At 45.5% G+C, this 17,328-nt stretch overlaps 3 protein-coding genes across 6 annotated transcripts in view; 1 reads left to right on the forward strand and 2 right to left on the reverse strand.

Annotated features, from left to right (window-relative positions):
* The window catches only part of pik3c3 (phosphatidylinositol 3-kinase, catalytic subunit type 3), a 28,871-nt gene extending 25,187 nt beyond the window's left edge, over window positions 1-3,684 (reverse strand). Inside the window, exons 1-5 of one of the 4 annotated variants that reach the window (XM_056300275.1) lie at window positions 3,225-3,684; window positions 2,164-2,352; window positions 1,804-1,947; window positions 1,302-1,431; window positions 975-1,001 (exon numbers count right to left, since the gene is read on the reverse strand). In XM_056300275.1, the coding sequence (XP_056156250.1) occupies window positions 975-1,001; window positions 1,302-1,431; window positions 1,804-1,947; window positions 2,164-2,352; window positions 3,225-3,289 (555 nt within the window). In that variant the 5' untranslated portion in view covers window positions 3,290-3,684. Of the gene's footprint in view, window positions 1-974; window positions 1,002-1,288; window positions 1,432-1,803; window positions 1,948-2,163; window positions 2,584-3,224 lie in introns of those variants that run through there. The other 3 variants (XM_056300277.1, XM_056300276.1, XM_056300278.1) reach the window with 3 other exon arrangements.
* Window positions 3,685-7,387: 3,703 nt separating this feature from the next.
* On the forward strand, window positions 7,388-9,044 carry msmp1 (microseminoprotein, prostate associated 1). Its single transcript, XM_056300218.1, has 3 exons — window positions 7,388-7,493; window positions 8,257-8,365; window positions 8,873-9,044. Exons 1-3 carry the CDS (start codon window positions 7,388-7,390, stop codon window positions 9,042-9,044), a joined length of 387 nt encoding a protein of 128 aa, XP_056156193.1.
* Window positions 9,045-10,423: 1,379 nt separating this feature from the next.
* On the reverse strand, window positions 10,424-16,237 carry rgp1 (GP1 homolog, RAB6A GEF complex partner 1). Its single transcript, XM_056300628.1, has 9 exons — window positions 16,047-16,237; window positions 15,639-15,754; window positions 15,281-15,414; window positions 13,758-13,841; window positions 13,336-13,485; window positions 12,849-12,995; window positions 12,184-12,311; window positions 11,844-12,021; window positions 10,424-10,754 (listed from the first exon to the last, which is right to left on the reverse strand). The coding sequence occupies exons 2-9, from the start codon at window positions 15,752-15,754 to the stop codon at window positions 10,531-10,533; spliced, it is 1,161 nt and encodes a 386-aa protein (XP_056156603.1). The 5' UTR covers window positions 16,047-16,237; the 3' UTR covers window positions 10,424-10,530.
* Between the last annotated feature and the right edge of the window lie 1,091 nt (window positions 16,238-17,328).

Consider the following 17,328-nt stretch of genomic DNA (forward strand, 5'->3'; position numbering starts at 1 on the left):
CAGCAGAATGGTTGACAGCATGATGGTTGACGTTCAAACAGCTTCACCAATCACTGCTCAACCAGTGCCAGCAGCCAATCCAGTGTCTTGGATCAAACACCCAGCAGCCAATCCAGTCAACCAGTCAGTCAGCGTGGATGTCAGGGCACACAAGCACAGATCTGGCCATCAACAAGCAGCCTGTAATGCGGCTGGTTGTAGTTAGTATTCACACAGTATCAAACCACATGAATTGGTGCAGCAAAATTACACCCAGGCAGAAATCGAAACGGCTCTTGTTGAAAGACATTGCAGAACCAGTGTGTCAGTTTTTGGAATTAAATGACAGAAAAAAAACCCAAGCTATTCAAACTCCAGGGACAAATCAACATCAGTTCGAAATCACCCCCCCTAATGCAACAAGTATTGCAAGTCCATGCATACAGGCACACATAACATAAATTCTTACACAGCAAACATCAGCAGGAAACTACTGGAACCCAATGTGTGTACTGTAGCTTTGAAAACACAGACATACATGCTGACAGTTTTGAAAGTAAAACCTCACCAGACCTGAGTCAAAAAGCGTTTGCAAAAGCTTTGTATGGTTTGCTTTAAACTTGTTAATGTCCAGTTTGGTGGAGTTTGCCACATAGGACAGGAGGGTACGACCAAAAAAGATTTAGGTAATTGTGGGAAAGTTTCAAAAGTCAATCATAACTACTTCTCCATAATGAACAATCGAGCTGACAGTGTTCTGAATTTGCCTCATGATGTAATCCCCACCCCTCTGGTACGCTTCAGAGTTAAAACTCAAAACTGTTATTTGAAAATATTGTGTGACCAAAGTCTGGTGGGCACACAAACACACATGTGCGCGCACACACACACACACGCATACACGCACGCACGCACACACACACACACACACACACACGTATACAGAAACACACGCATTCCACATTCCCAGTGCCTACTGCTCCTCTTGTACTCACATCACTGAGTACCTCCAGGTCAGGGCCCTGGAACAGACGATGGTTTAGACAGGGCTCTGTATGAGAGGATCCCTCTCTCGCTTTCACAAACAAAAACTATGAATCCCCCCCCCCTTCTTTCTCTGTGACACTCTTATTGACAAAGTCATGCACACTTTCGTAACTATGTGTCTGCCTCTTTTTCCCCCCCCACACACAAACAAATTCACAAACACTGAATGTATCTCTCTCTCTCACTTGCTTTCTGACACACATCCCAGACCAAACCCCCCACCACTACCACCAGCACGAAAACATTCCCTCCTTCCGCTCACAGGAATGCCTCACCTTGGCCAGTCTGCCCATCTGGTCTTCAGCCAGACTGCTGCTGGTGCGGCCTGGTGTGGTTGTGGGCTCAGCTCCATCCCCCTCCACCCCAGGCCACACCTTCAGGTCATGCATTCCTTGCCGGAACATCCTAGAATAGGCGAGAGGAGTTCAGTGAAAAGAGTTTTGTTTCAAAGATGAGACGTCTTCAATTATGGGGGTATCATCATGGGTCAATGTCATGAACATGTTTTAAACATGCTATCAGTAAATCTGCAACTTCTATATCAGAATAAGTTTTGATTACTTCCACTGCCTTCTACAAAAGTGTCCAAGGATTAAGATATGAAATGCTGTGAAGGATTTTCTTTAATTGTGCTTGAAGTGAGCCCAAAGGCAATTTCCCCACAAGTATGGACAGTTAAGTAGGTACCACTCAGAGCTAAGGAAAAGTGGAGACTTCACTTTTCTTTTTCATTGTGAATAAGCAGCCGAAAGCTTTTCACTGCTGGGGCAGCCTCACCCATATTTGCCAAAGAGAGTGACAGTGGTTCCCCCAACAGGGACGGCTCTGCCCGGCCCATAGACGTCCCACACAGTGAGGGCCACCTGGGCACTCTGGGGAAGGTCCGGGTACTTCACTGGCAGCCGGAGCCACTCGTTCCAGCTATACAAGAGAGGGAGAGCGCAAGAGAGGTGTTGGGGAGAGGGTAGGGGCACGGAAACGAGATGAAAGGCCTGATGAGGTCTTCAGCTTTCAGTTCTTCAATTGCAAAGCCAAATCCAAACCCGGAATCGTGTACCTGGACCCGGGGAATGAATGTTTTGGCCCCGGTCGCGTTTGCACACAACACACAGAGGGCAGCGAAAGCTCGGGACTCACTTCCAGCGGGTGCTGAATGCCTTGTAGGAGGTGCGTACGGGCAGAGCGAGGGGCTTGCCCTCGGCAAACACCTGACACGTAACGTAGAGGTCCGAGCAGTTCTCCTGGTAGAGGCCAGAAAAACGCAGCATCGGGTCTTCGAGCAACGCCTTGTAGCTCTTCTGTTCCCTCTTGCCCTCCAAACTGCCTCTGCAGGGGAGCATAAACAACAGGGGGGGGAGGGGGGTTGGGGTACAGAGAGGAAATGAAATGTGGATGTGCACCATTTACCCTTTTTATGGTGTACACGAGGAGGAACTGGTTACAACGGAAGTCGTTTTGAATGCATCGCCAGAACGACGACGTGGGCCGCCTCACGTCATTTCTGATAACTGACAACGGTTGACGCTTGCTGTTCTCTAGGACAGTTTCTCAACCCAGTCCTCAAGGACCCCCCCTATCCTGCAGATTTTCATTGTAACCCTGCATACGTAGGTCTGCTTGTACTTACTCGACCAATCATCTCACAGCACTTAATTATGCAAGGTGTGCAAACTCTGACAGTCACTGCTGAGTTACTACAAACAGGTACCTATTCAGGGTTGCAAAGAAAATCTGCAGGATAGGGGTTCCTTGGAGGACTGGGTTGAGAAACGCTGCGTCTAGGAGACGAAGGGATCAGTGTTACAGTATGTGACGGACGGTTATGTCTATCCTAGTCATTAGTTGGTAGTCTATAAGTGGATCTGGATGAGCCGCGCGCACGCTGTCAACAAACGGGACGAGTGTTCTTCCGAAACGAGTCGCCTCACCCGTCCAGTTACGTGGGGTGACGGCAGTCTGATGTCGTGACCATGCACGTACGAGCAGACACACAATAAACAATTGCTATCAAAAAACCCAACACTTTTCAGACACTGCAAAAACTGCAGATATGCTACGTGACTAAAACCACGAGAGGCGTCTAACGGAGCCGCACAGCTGGGACGAGCATCCTCCCACTGTGCAGACAAGTCATCTCGAGACACGTCCCCCCCCCCTCCTCCTCGTGACGAAGCTGAACGTGGAGTAAAAAAACTTACATTTTGAGTTGAACATTTATGTCCAAGTCACAACTGTAAACGTAATTGAACTTGTCCGTGTCCATCTTCCGACAAGCAGGAATGATCAATAAAAACGACTATTGAAACATGAAACGCGAGACTCTCCGGGGGCGCACGCGCGGGAAGGGAGGGGGGGGGGTTTGCGGCAAAGGCCTCGGATCAGCGCGACAAAAACCGCCACCCTGTGCCGCCTTTCGGCGTCCAGTCCCCAAACTACCGCGCTGACACTACGGCGCGACAGTCAGCCAGTTGACGGAGTTTAGAAACTAAGCTGTGGATGTGAACGGTGGTAGAGACGACATTATTTCTTGGCTGCCTGAGCGGACGCGATTGTATTTTCGATAGCGGCATAACAACACAGCATATTCCGGCGCTCGTGCCACGCCAGACGTGACAAGCCGCAGATGGACGCGCCGGGGCCGAGAAACTGCGCCGTCGATCGTCGTATCGCAGATCGATTGAGCGAGTCTGGCCAGAGAAAGGCGGAAGTCGAGAGTGGGCGGAGTTTCGAGCTTGCCTCTTAAAGGGACAACGCAAATATAGCGTCACAATTTTTATTCCACACCCTCCCCCCCAATACTTTCCATTCTGTAACAATATTAAAATCAAACATAAACAATCAAGTACAATAATCTAAAGTGATATTATATTCCACTCCTTTTTCTGCATATGTCACGATGTAAGAGAGGATCAACTTCCGGAGCTCATGTTATCACAATAAAATCAATGTGGAGAAAAGCAAACGTGCAGAAACGCACATAAACGTGAATCTAGGGGTACATGTAACTAAAAGCTGCACTAATTTTAACCTACATTAAGTTTTTTCCTTTGATGTGTTTTTTTGTATAATTAGGCCTATTTACATAACTAAATGAAATTGAAATAGCAAGAAAGTGGGTTTCTCGTTTGACCTTTTTCAAAAAACGTATCATATATAATGAGGTTGGATAAATACGCAGCAACCTTATCTTAATTTTGGTCAGATTGTAACACAATTTAGGACGATGGCAGGATATGCTGCTCAGAAGCCCACAAATCACACGTTGTCTGGTTGTACTACACTGGGGTTTACACTGCAACTTGTTGTGGATACAATATTTTGTACGTTGGTGCTATATTTCTAATATGTTGTTTTCTTTTTCAGAACCGATAAGATTGTCTCTGCCAGAGACAGAGTTGCTGTACTTTCTCATATTTACTCAAGATTAATTTACTTACAGCAGAAAGCAAAGGAAAAGAAGTGGTTTTGACAAGGCCGGAGAATAACATTGTGATTTCTGCAACACAGAGGCGTCCTGAGCTGTGATGTCCAATATGAACATGAACGAAGTACATATAATGCACCAGTCATCTAGAAAAACAGTTAAAGACAAGGTTGGTTGCATCGTAACGCAGGCACAAGCTGTATGTTGGCAAAGGAAGGTGGAAGGTCAAAGTTCACATGTAGACCCATGACAGGTATGCCAATTTACAGAAAAGCTTTGATTAAATGTCTCCTTTACTCTCATTCATCAGTATTTATTAGTAGGGGATCAAATGGTGGAAAAATATTTCAGAGCACTATAAAATGTTAAAGGCTTGGTAATAGGACATGTTGGTAAAGGCTGTGGAGTGACGTGAATGTGTGTGTCTAGCAATACAAGTGCTTGGACACTGTAAGAAATTCCCCCTTCAGGAGATCAATAAAGTTAATCAATCAATCAATCAAAGTATTTGGGACCACACAATGACAGCAGAGTTCAATCAGCAGTGGCGCAATGTTTGAAGATTTACTAGGAAATGAGGACATTGGCATATTTGCAAGAAATGTTGAGACTTCATCCAGGACTAATGTCTTTCAGGTTTTCAGCCAGAACTCTTTAAAATTTGCAGCGAGTCCTTACGGCCTTATTTAGACATTATTCTAAGAGCAACCCAGGCAGCTCAAAACAAGTTTGAGAAATAAAACTTTGCCGGACCACAACACAGCCATTTTCCTTTATCAGATGCTTAGAGATGATATGAACAAGGATTCCATGATGGCAATGCCTCGACTCCCAAACAGAGTTTCCCCAATTAAAATCCACTTGTCTCCAATTAACTGCACATCCATGAAGGACAATAGGCGTGTGAGAGGAAAATCCTCATCCTTTTGTTTTAAAGAGCGCCTCCCAAGTCGTTAACTCATCAAATCGGGGTGTGAACCCATCATCATTGTGATTGTATAGGACCCATAGGCTCTGAGGAGGCTCTGACCACCCTGTCTGAACACATGGAAGAACACTGGTCATTGGAATCTCGGGAGTCTTTTTGCTCGGTGTCTCAACATGAGGCCAACAGAGCTATGCAACCCAGTTATGAAAAACGGTTCCAGGGAGGAAGGAAGCAAAAATGACCCCTTCGACGTCCAAACTGAAACTGGCAAAGTGACCCCTGTCATTAGCCGAAGTGTATTTTGGCAGGCATCCGGTGTTAGTAATAGGGTAAGAGGATTAGTGAAGAACGCTGTAGACAGGAGACCTCGAAATGAAAGAAGTCTTCATGGAGATGTTGTCCAGATAGAGCGAGAGAGGCAACTGTGAGTCATATAACCGAGAAAATGAATGCGGTAGCACCCTTGGCCGACGGCGGAGCAGTATCAACACTCTCCGACTACTGTGGGGGGGGGGTACCCCAGAACCCAAGAACAGGCAGGCAAAACAGGACATTGTGAGGCCCCGGGGCCCACTCAGAGAGGCTTGAGAGGAATTTTCCTATGATCTTGTGCCTCAGAACTCAGATAACGAAAGTGGAAGGAGATGAGCTAATGTTTTGTTCTGGGCCAGGGAATGTAACCATGCTACCTCCGACCCTCCCAGCAAATCCTTTTTTTCTTTTTCAAACAGGCTACCCCATTACCCCGTTTGCAGGGGGGTGAGGTGGGAGCTAACAAAGGTCAAGGGTCAGCTCTTTCTATCGCTGGTGGTAACAAACTTGACACTCACATGCATGCTCATATGAGGGGGACTACGCAAGCACACACACATAAAGAAGAATATTTGTCTCTCCATTGCTCTGTATCACACACACACACACACACACACACACATCTGCATGCCAACATGCAGAACCATAATTCTCAATATCATAAAAACACATGGAAAAGTACAACTTTGTCTCATTGAGTGTATTTCCATCTAAAACACATACACATGCACACACACACACGCACACACAGCTGCAGAACACAACTATAAAAGACAAGTCCTATCTTCCTCTAAAGGACTGTTTTTTTCCCAAACATCGCGGGTCTCTGTCCTTTCCTCTGGGACAGGCCGGCTGGGCAGAGCCCACATGAGGTCACAGAACGGAGATGAGGATGTGACATCACCAACATGAGCTCAACTCATTCCACCGAGGTAGACAGGCATCAGGGGAGGCATGTGGTGCTGTTGCAAAAGCGACGCGTGTATTTGTATGCGTGTGGGTGTTTATGTGAACGTGTGCGTTGCATGAATGTGTTTATGTGAATACGTGTGTGTTGCTGGACGTGTGTGTGTGTGTGTCGGCATGTGGTCACAGACTTAAGGTGTTCATAAAACTAGCCAGCTGATCTGGTACCTCATCCAGGAAAGAGTAAAAGCTCACCATACCCTCCAACACCCTGCAGTTCGTTCTTCCGGGCTCCGCGGTGTTCAACGTATCGAGCGACGCTTGTGTTCAAGGTTCTGTGCCATGTTTTATGTCCGTATTAGTCACTGCTTCGTTCACTAAACAGCAACCTGGCACCCGAAGTCGTGCGAGGGCCAACAAGGCTTGAATGAATCATATTGGACAAATCCATACCTCCCTCTCCTCCTCTCCTTGGACCTCACCTCTCTCATTCCTTCTCTCTCTGCCCTTCCTCCTCACCTCCCTCTCACCCTGCTCTCTTAGTCACTACACCGATGTGTCACTGTTTCTATCGCTTTTCGAGGTTCATGCCCAGTGAAGCATGGCGAGGTGATCTCCGGAGCGCCAAAACACTCCTCCCCCCCCCCCCCTTTTTCACCTCCCTCGTTCCCAGTGGCATCCCCGACGCCCAGGGCTGACCACACCCCCGCGCCGGCTCGTAAACCTCCGGAGGTATAAATGGAGGTGAGTTTGGTGAGGAGGGACCAGAGGCTGACCAGAAACAGAGGATGATGGAATCCACCAGGGTGAACTGGACACTTGCCATCCTGACGGGGGCTCTGCTGTGGACCGCCGGCGGCTCAGCGGCGCCCACCGAGTGCCACTTCAACTCCAGAGGTCAGCCACGGCATGCTCCAGTAGTCCTTACATGGTCCTTACCAGCACCATGCTAGGCCTACAAAGGAACCCCTCTCGGCAATTAACTGCATTTTATATTTGTGCTTGAGTTCAGTTGCTGTTGTTCAGAGTAAATGCTTTAGGTATTTTGTTATTACAATTGCAAAAACTTTACCAAAAACGTGTATCAAACAATACAAGTGACCAATAGTAAAGAGCGCAAGGGTCACTGCTACTCGCTCTCTGTCGTATTACTGCACGTAAGTCTGGGCGATGATCTACGATCATCTTCTAGTGGTACTGTACTTGGATCAAATTTTAACACTGACATATTTATGATATGCAATTTTGTTGTCGAAATTAATCACGAGAATCTATAGTCCAACTTTTCTGAAACATAGGGATTATATCCTGAAAACTCGTTTTGGTTTAATGTTCTACTTTACATTACCAAACAGGTCAATGTGATGAACCTCAGTTGGCTTCTTAAACATGGCATTTCTACATATGTACGCAGATATTGTGATACATATATTGATATTGTGCAAAATCCAACATTTTCTTAATTGTGCAGAACTACATGCACTGTGTGTACTTCCAGTCAGATTTTAGATTTATTCATTCGGTTTCTGAGCCCGGACGGTGAGGATTCGGCTGCTAAAGGCATCAGATTTTGCTCAGAATACATATATATTTAATCTCGTGAGAGCCGGGAGGTGTAGTGTGTCAAGAGTTGCCTGCTGACGGATGTGTTGCATGGCAGCGTTGTGCGTGTACGAGGGGAGGCAGTACTCGCTGGGAGAAACCTGGATGGACAACGCCTGTCTGCAGTGCACCTGTCTGCACCCCATTGGTGTCGGATGCTGCGAGACGTGAGTACATCGAGTTTCAGCGCTGATTTTTGCCTTGTTAGATTGACTTGCAGCGAAGGTTCAGAGCATATTTCGAAGCCAAGACGGTGTTAAGGACATCATCTTTAGTCATAACTGGACTTAAAACACTTAGTATGTCAACGCATCAGTATATGATGCTACGCCAATGTGGGTTTCTGCAAAATTTCAGACTAATACTGCACGCAGAGCAGAGAACTTCTATCGTTCCATGCTTACTGGGCATATATGGGTTTATTGGACGGGTGTTTGTAGTTTTGTGTGTTGCATGTGTTGCTGCTGGAGTAATTAAATTCTCCTTCAAAAATAAACTAACCCCCCGTCTCTCTATTTGTTGCTTGCCAACTTCACTAACACCTTTATTACTGAAATATAGACCAACTAGTTCTGCCCCCACACGTCTGACCGTTTGATGAGTACTTGTGGTAATGAAGTGTTGTAACAGAGCTTAACCTCAGGCTCCCCTCTCCGTCTTCCCCCTCGGTCCAGGGTGCATCGGCCGGTGGACTTCCCACCGTGGTGCGAGGTGCGGGTGGAGGCCGTGACCTGCAAGGTCTCCCTGGTCCAGACGGCCGACCCTCGTCTGCCCTGTTCTCCCGGGGAGGGCAACAACGACCCCAGCCACGGGTCGCTGAAGCTGCAGCATCATCTGGAGGGGTAGCCCGCTAGCGGGGGCCACAGGGAGACAACAGTGGGCAACACACTTATCAGTCCATTTTACCTGTGCATCCAAACACTCGAGTTACGATGAATACCAATAACCATCTTTACATATAGAGCACGACAATATCAAAACTTAACAGCTGGGATCGGCAACAAGCCGCAAAAGATGACATTTATCTGTGGAGGGGTAATGAAGTTAGAGGCTCTCTGAAAAAGCATAAAACTGCATACCGTATGATGCTGCAATGTATGACAAGGCTGCTGAAGTGGAAGTGCGTTATTTACCTCTGGAAATTATTTGAGGCAAGGATGACACAGCCCAGAAACGAGCGAATCCGTTTGATTTCAAGTCTGAACATCCTTTTGGAGATATGACGAATATCCATTGTTACGCGACAGTCTTTGCATGCCCTAATCTGTTAACTGAAAGCAGAATCCCATAGTTTTCCTCTCGAGTACATCATTTAGTAACGTAAGAGGCTCATCGGCAAACACCTTGGCTCTACGTTTAACACGCAGGATCTAAAAGTTATTTCAAAAAAGTCTCCACAAAAAACGTTTCCTCAGAGAGTTCTGGAGAACGCAGCGAGCTGCGCCACTCCTTCTTTACTATAGCCAAGGTCTTCATATCAAGCCAGCACCACATACACATCCTGCTAACCAGCCAATGCACAACTGTAAATATCAGCACATATTCGCATATTAATATATACCGATTTCTCTTGTTCGTTCTGCTCTATACTGCAACTCATTTAATCTTCAGATTAAAATGTTTGTGTGAAAACAGAGGTTGTGTTGTTGTTTTTTTGTGGGTGATTTAAAAAAAACAAAAAAAAACGGCAGTCACTTTTTTTTCCCTCGAATATGAATACTCGCCATTTAATTCATGATTCACATTTCGGTATAGCCGTTTTTCATGCCGGGGGGGAAATTTTTTTTTACAGTTACACAGTTATAAATGTCTTGCATAAGAAAGAGTTTTTAGATAAGAACTGACGTGCTGAGGGCTTCGGGATACGAGGCTCAACCGCTGGAATAAATATTTAAAAAGGCACAACAACGTAGCTAGCCGTGCTTTACAAAAGGTAACATTACTCAGGCTCCCAAAAAAGGAAGAATGTATTGAGTTAGGATGCACTGCAAAATGCATGTCAAATGCTAAATCAACAGAAAAAAAAAATAGTTGCATACTTTACATACAGTCTGCCGATAATGCTGCATCTTCAAAAAGAAAATACACTTCTTTGTTATCGAAATGCACACATCTCTTGTTAGCTAACATTTCTTTTATGGTAGAAATGCTCTCTGTCTTCTCTCGCCTCAATCAGACGCACACACACACACACACACACACACACACACACACACACACACACACACACACACACACACACACACACACACACACACACACACACACACGTCAGGGCAAACACATACATCTATGCATAAGTTCAGAAACATGACGTTTCCTCAACAGGCCGTCAAATGCTGATGCTGTTGGTCCCTGTAAACTGGGACACGTAGGATGCCAAGGCTGGATTGGTGGGCAGGACTTTGATTGGCAGGTCCCAGCTGAAGGTATCAACATCAACATGCTCTGCCCCTGTCCAAACCGTAACCTCTGAGTGGGTCTGCAGTACGACGGGCGGCTCCATGGGCTCCCGGGTAGTGACAAACTCAAAGTGCAGGCGCCATCTCAGAGAAACTGTGAAAGCAGAGTCAGATTGTACATCCAGGTCAAGTCTATTACACATCAACTCCTGATTAAATACAATTTCAAAGTTTTACTTTACTCTCTGATAAAGGCTACCATCATAAACAGTAGTCTTTGATAATCTATATATATATATAAAGCAAGAGCATATGTTTGTATGTTCGCTTAAAACTCCAGAAATACTCATTGTAGAACAAAAAGAAAGGTATGTTTAAAATCAGCACTTTCCAAGGATTGCACAGTTCGAAAAATATTTCAAAAACCAAGTAATTTTTTTACATTTATTTGCAAAAAGAGGCATTCCAATGATGCTTTGTGGAGACTTCCGACAAATCTTTTTTAGTGGTCAAAGGAGGCACTACGCCTAACATTGTCAATGCTAGCCTGAAGGCACGCAACGTGGTTTACCCTGAGGCGCTTGAGCACTGAGTGATTAATACACACACTGGCAAAGAAGCTTGATGAATGGAGCGAAACTTATGACATTTGATCATTTTCGTTAATAAGATTCGTTTATTTGACATTCGTTTATCACATGTATCATAGCATAAATTATCCTATATTTCATCATCGACTATATCGTAAAGATCCCATCGTGTTGGTTGTTCTGGTGAAAACATTTTCCCCAGGCAACACCGGGTACCTCTGCTAGTACCAACATAACATTTAGAAAACCATTCCATTTTGAAAGATATTTCTTGTTGCAGAATGATCTGACAGTAATCGACAAGGGGCTCAGCAACAAATATTTATCTGAGTCCAAAGTCAGGCCTGCAGGCAAACTTTGGGCACCTAAACTGTCTAAATTGGTTAACGCCTCCATTTATGAGCGATTTTATGAAAGGTTATTAGTAAGGCCTGCCAATAAGCATGCAAACTATACAGAATCAAAGGTTAATTTTTACTTGTGAAATCCTAAAAATAAACAATAAATAAAAACCAACATGAACTATGCTAACTTCTATCTTGAACCCACTGCTTCTATGAGGGGTCAGTCTTTCACCTTCCATGCCGAAAGGTTTTGATAATCTTGATCCCTGAGGTTAGAGGTTCCCCTGAAAGAGACCAGTGGGCACTGACCTATGTCTGTGCTGAACCCCGGCGTGACGTTGAGGGGTATAGGGAGGGAGAAGTGGCTGGAGGCCGTGTGGAGGCAGGACTCCATGTGCCGGCCGTGTCCCGTCACGCTGACTGCCTGGCCGGGACGCCGCTGGTATGGCTGCTGGATCTCCTCTTCGCTCTGGAGGCTCACGGAGTACTGTGACACATACAGAGAGATACAGGTGTCCTCCCTCACACTGGTGGAATATAAAACAACTGACCCTGGAATACTGCTCTTCAAATGACACGCAATGCGATAAACAAATGCTTCAGAAACAAAAGCTATGACTGCAAACAGCGCACACATGCACACACAAACCTGTAGGCAGGGAATTTCGCCTTCTGAGAAGTTAAAAGTGCCAATGATGTCCTCCCCTAGCCTGTACACAATCTTAAAAATGCAGAACTTTGCGACTTTCCCCCGCATGTTGGTGATGTTGAACATATCTGCAGGAGAAAAAGGTTCAAAGGTCATAGATGTGCCAATGCAGGTGAGAAAATTAACAGAGCCTCGAATGGTAAAGAATCAGAGCAGGAGGAGAACAATGGGTCTCATGGTCCGGCATCAGAAGCTCTGTCATAATCCACGTAACTGCTACGATAAACAAATTTATTTATTCATTTATTTAAGATAAACAGGTGTGTCGAGGCCTGCAGCAGCTATTTTCCTGGTCTACCGAGGCTATATTCACACTTTGGTAAAGATTTGTTTGGAGTCATGTGTTCCTGCATTGTTTATTTTCCACCTTGTTGGTGGTCCTTCCTCTATTGCTCTTTCCATTGCTTTGTTTCATTACAGCTTCACATTTTAGTACCAGTTTGCTGTGGTTATGTAAATTGTTTTAGTGTGTCTCAATGTGAGGTCTGACTGATCTTAAGGTATAACGCAATGTTGAGGTGAACATTTGAACATTTATGTTGCGTATAGGTCTGATTTTGACAAGTACTTCAGAAGAAGAGTCCCAGACAAGGAACTGAACTCACGAGGGCAGCGCCTGGAGGTGGTGGCCATCAACATGTCCAGAGCTCTCTCCAGGGGCCTGGTATCCCTTCGGTTCCCCTCCTCTTCCTCCAGGAAAGGGTTGGAGGGGGAGACCTCTTCGTCCTGGGGAAATGGCTGCTCCAGCATGCCTATAAAGCCAGACAGGCAGCTGTCTCACCCTTGAACATCATATGAAATATGATGGGCATAGAATGAAAGGATTTTTCTATACTTCTTGCCATGTGTTTGAAATCCATTTGCTATGCCCTTCTTAAGTAAAGCAGGAAGATGAATTTATGTCCACGGGCCCCCTCATTCTCCTGACTTGTAAATTAAGTCATTTTAATTACTCTTTGAACCATATGGCTTTTAAGGATTAAGTAGGACATCAAAATAATATCATACCATTAAAAGCTTAAGTAGCACATCAAAATAACGTTACTTCTTAAAATGACTGGTAAAGGAGACAAATTGAGAAATAGACCTCACCCTGCAGGACCAGCACTCTGAAGGGAACTCTTAGTAGTTTGATGGGGGAGTTGACCCTCTGGCAGCCGATTGTGAGCTTATAGACATACTTGACTGCCTGACCACGGAAGCTAGGTGGGCCATCTACAGGCACGGTCTCACTATATGAATCTGAGGACGAGAGTTTATTTCTAAATAAGACTTTGATAAGGCACAAACAGAAAAGCATTGAGTTAATTTCTAATACTACATACGCCTGTATAGCAGCCCTCAAAAAAAAAAAAAGAACAATGCAACTTCATCGTTTAAAATATCTAATACTAAATGGACCTAGTCTGTCATGTTGATCATTAAGTTAAGTCCTTTGTTTAGTGTCTTGCAGCATAAAACTGTGGTCAAGAGAGAGGAGGAGGTGGGGGGGGGGGGAGAAATTAGTGTCGTACAGGTTTTGCTTTCTCCAGGATCCAGGCGAAGGTCACAGAACAGTATCTTGGGTGGCGTGTCGAGCATGCACTGGCCTCGTTCTCCTGGTGACGAGAAGGGTGCGTGTGCGTTAAGGAGGTCGGGTTGTCATATTACCCATCATGCTCACTGTTTGCTCCAAGCATTGTTAGCTTGTACTACAAGACACAGTTACACTAGCTTTAGGAAATGAATCACTCATGGTTTAACATGGCTGCAACACCCATAGCTAAAGTGATTATCCTGACCACCACGCTAGATAGCTTGTTCTGATTATTATCTTTGATGAACTGAGGACTAAAATGAAGTAATAATCGTGAACCAACATCTTACATCAAATGCAGACTCTTGCATGTTAAACATTTTCAGTGACAGCACGCATTTGAGATTTATTTTTTTCAGTATTACAAAGCATCAAAAAATTACTGTTAAATTTCAGATGCTATACTACCATGGAAGAAAATCACACATAATAAACTATGGAGCCAGACTGTCTACATTGCTCCGCCCGCCCATGTTTGCACTATGTGACCAAAATTCCAAAGTCGCTTAGTGCTTCTTTTGCATTACTTCAAAGATAAATAGATGATTCTGTCAACATAAAACTACAGACATTTTGATTTTGTCTTGACCCCGAAAAGCCCAACTTAAGTAAACTGTGAAAAATAATTCCTGGCTCCATGTTGTTCTGTCCCAAAAAAGGTGCTTAAACAAACACTGTATGGTTTTATATTCTTTCTAAGTCACCACTCAGCTCTCATTCTGTGTCCTTAGTTTTAAAATCACAGGAATGTTGTTAGGATGCTACAGCTGCCTTGTGTTCCTTACCATACTTTTAGTATTTCAAACATGACAACAGACAAAAAAAAAAAAGTAAATGTAGGCAGAAAGGCCTTGTAGTTTCTGAGGTCATCTCCCAACCGGGGGACCCTGAGTTTTCAAGGATCCTTGAGAAAGATACCCTTACCTAATCCAATTACGACCTTGCCAACTGACCCCCTGCCCAGGACAAATGTGGAAAAAATGAATTTTCTCTCCCGGATATAAATAAAGTCTATCGTACCAAATCAAAATGAAATGTTTGTCCGACACATATGCTATTTTAAGTCTAGCCACTGTAATAGGTAGCTAAACAAATTTTAAGGTGCAAGGCCCACACATGCAGCCAATATTCCTTTCGCTAGATGGAAAATCTTTGTATATCTAACCTGCATCACAAGGATATTTGCAAGACTAGGCCAGACAAAATTGATTTGCTGTTTGTTGACTCTTGCGTGCCATGTGATCTGATGACATGAATCAAGTCTCATATAGAGTGCTTAGTTGTTTAAATGCAGAGAACAGAAGCCGATTTGTTTGTTGTATTGAGTTCTATTGTTATCATCCCATCCAACTGTGTTCTATGTCTTTGTCCCATACCTTTCCTTGACATTTCTTTCAACTTGCTAATTTTTCTCTCTTTATTGCACTTTATTCCTGCAATCCACCTATCAACCCTACTAACCTCTGCTTGGGATAAGGACCGTGTCACTCTCAGCCTGGATGTCTTGCTTGTTGCCCTGGACTGGCAGGGCCACTCTGCTCTCACTGGCATGAAACTGGCAGTGGATCTGGGCACTTGCCCACGCCAGCATCTCACTTGTGATACAAACAGAAGAAGGACAGTCATGCCTCAGGTGCTGTCTGTCATAAAGGGGGGGGGGGGACGCTCGTGTCTAAATGCAGTCAACAAGATCACTAAAGGGCTAACGCCAGAGCCCTTAAACAAGCCAAAAACGACTCACGCATTTTAGAAAAGGTGTGAATGGGATCAGGCGTTGAGAGAAAGAACAGAGCACATAAAAGTGTAATAGTAAGCGTACCTAGTTGCAGAGGTAGAGAGGTGGGACATGGGGTTCGTGAAGGTTATGAGACACTCCATAACCTCCCCGGCCAGGAAGACAGGGCCTCGGGCCATGGAGGCCACCACCTCAATCATCTGTAAGATACCAACAACTGCCACTAGAAAACCTTTATGGTGGGTGGACAATTCATCACAGCGCAGCCAGGCCGCAACAGAACAAGACTAGAGTTTCAGCTGTTGCGTCACAGCAGCCACTTGGCACAACAAACGTGTTCGTTTTCTTATAGAACGCATAAGGCGCATGCATCCACCGCACCTATGACGTACAGCGGCAGGCGCTGGCTTAGCAGGGGCAGACATGAGTCAACGTCAACTCGTCTGCTTGGCCCCCTGCTAGCAGCCGATTTGCGAACATGTAAGTACACACCTCGACTTCCGAGTATAAATCCCCGCTCCGTTGTCAAGCCGAGGCGAAGCTAAATCTGTTTTTTTTTTTGGAAAAGACAAAAACGATACCCGAGCTCTTGGTCCAATACAACACATAATCGCCGAGACGCCGCCGTCCTGCGCTGCACGACCAATGACTAACCCCGGGTTGAACGAAGCGCCGATAAATTGTCACGAATTGTCATAAAGTGATCGCAAAACACGCAGCGACGCTAATATAGTTTGATTGTTATGTGGGAAATAAAAGAATAAATGTGAAAAATGGGGAATTACGTGAAGAGTTGGAAACGCGCAACCATTTTATGGTTGGCCACCCAGAGAGCGCTCCGTGGCAGACGTGACGCCGGCCGGACCGTAACAACGGTAATCCGTAAAAGGGGGGGTCGCTTAACAAATGACGGATAATGTTTGTCTTTGGCCATTTATGTGACATACCTTCCACACATCGTCGTATATAAACATTAAAGGTGACATTCGAAGAGTAAAGTACCCCTAACTCGCGGGAACATCGAACGAGGGTTCATGACAGACTCCCCCCCTCTTCTCGGCGGGAGATGGTTCGCTCCGGTAGGAGGCTTAGCGGCGCAGAGCGGCGGACGACCGAAACCAATTGACATATCGAGCGCCGTGCCAGCGGAGCTGCGGGGGAGCTGGACCCCCCCAAAAACCACGTCCTTTCAGGGGTGTACGATATTTACCGTCATCTCCGGGGCCTTCTATCTCCGTTCGCTGCACACCCCCCATCATTCGTGTAGTGTGAGTTACCGTTCGCCGGCCTTTGTCCGAAATAAATGCAGCTTTAAGCTCTCGACTCTACGTTACACAGCTTCAGCTGGCGTTCAATAATAGATAGCGGCGTTCATGCAGCGGTCATCTGGGCTGCGGAACTATGCTCGGCTGAAGGCTGCTCGGAGACACGTTTGCATGACCGTTTCAGGTGCAACATGGATTTCTGCCTCTTCTTATCTGCGTGATTGTGTAACGCGGATCATATAAGCGAGTAAAGTATGAACCCTTTTTTTTGTTTTTTTTTGCAGGTTATCCGGTCGATTTCGGGAGATCTCCATCCTCGGCTTACTTCCTGTTGCTCGCACCTGACGCTGGCGCGCATGCAAGCCAGCCAGCCCGTGCCATGCGCACGGCGGATTTGAGAGAACCGGCCTCCCTAAAGCGGGCATCCATATGGTGAAGCGTTATAAGAGGTTGTGTTCACCTTATCTATGCAAACCATGTACCTGCGGAATTCCGTCGGCGAGTTGCTT

This window comes from Lampris incognitus, chromosome 20 (assembly GCF_029633865.1).
Source record: "Lampris incognitus isolate fLamInc1 chromosome 20, fLamInc1.hap2, whole genome shotgun sequence".
In the NCBI taxonomy this organism is placed as follows: Eukaryota; Metazoa; Chordata; class Actinopteri; order Lampriformes; family Lampridae; genus Lampris; species Lampris incognitus.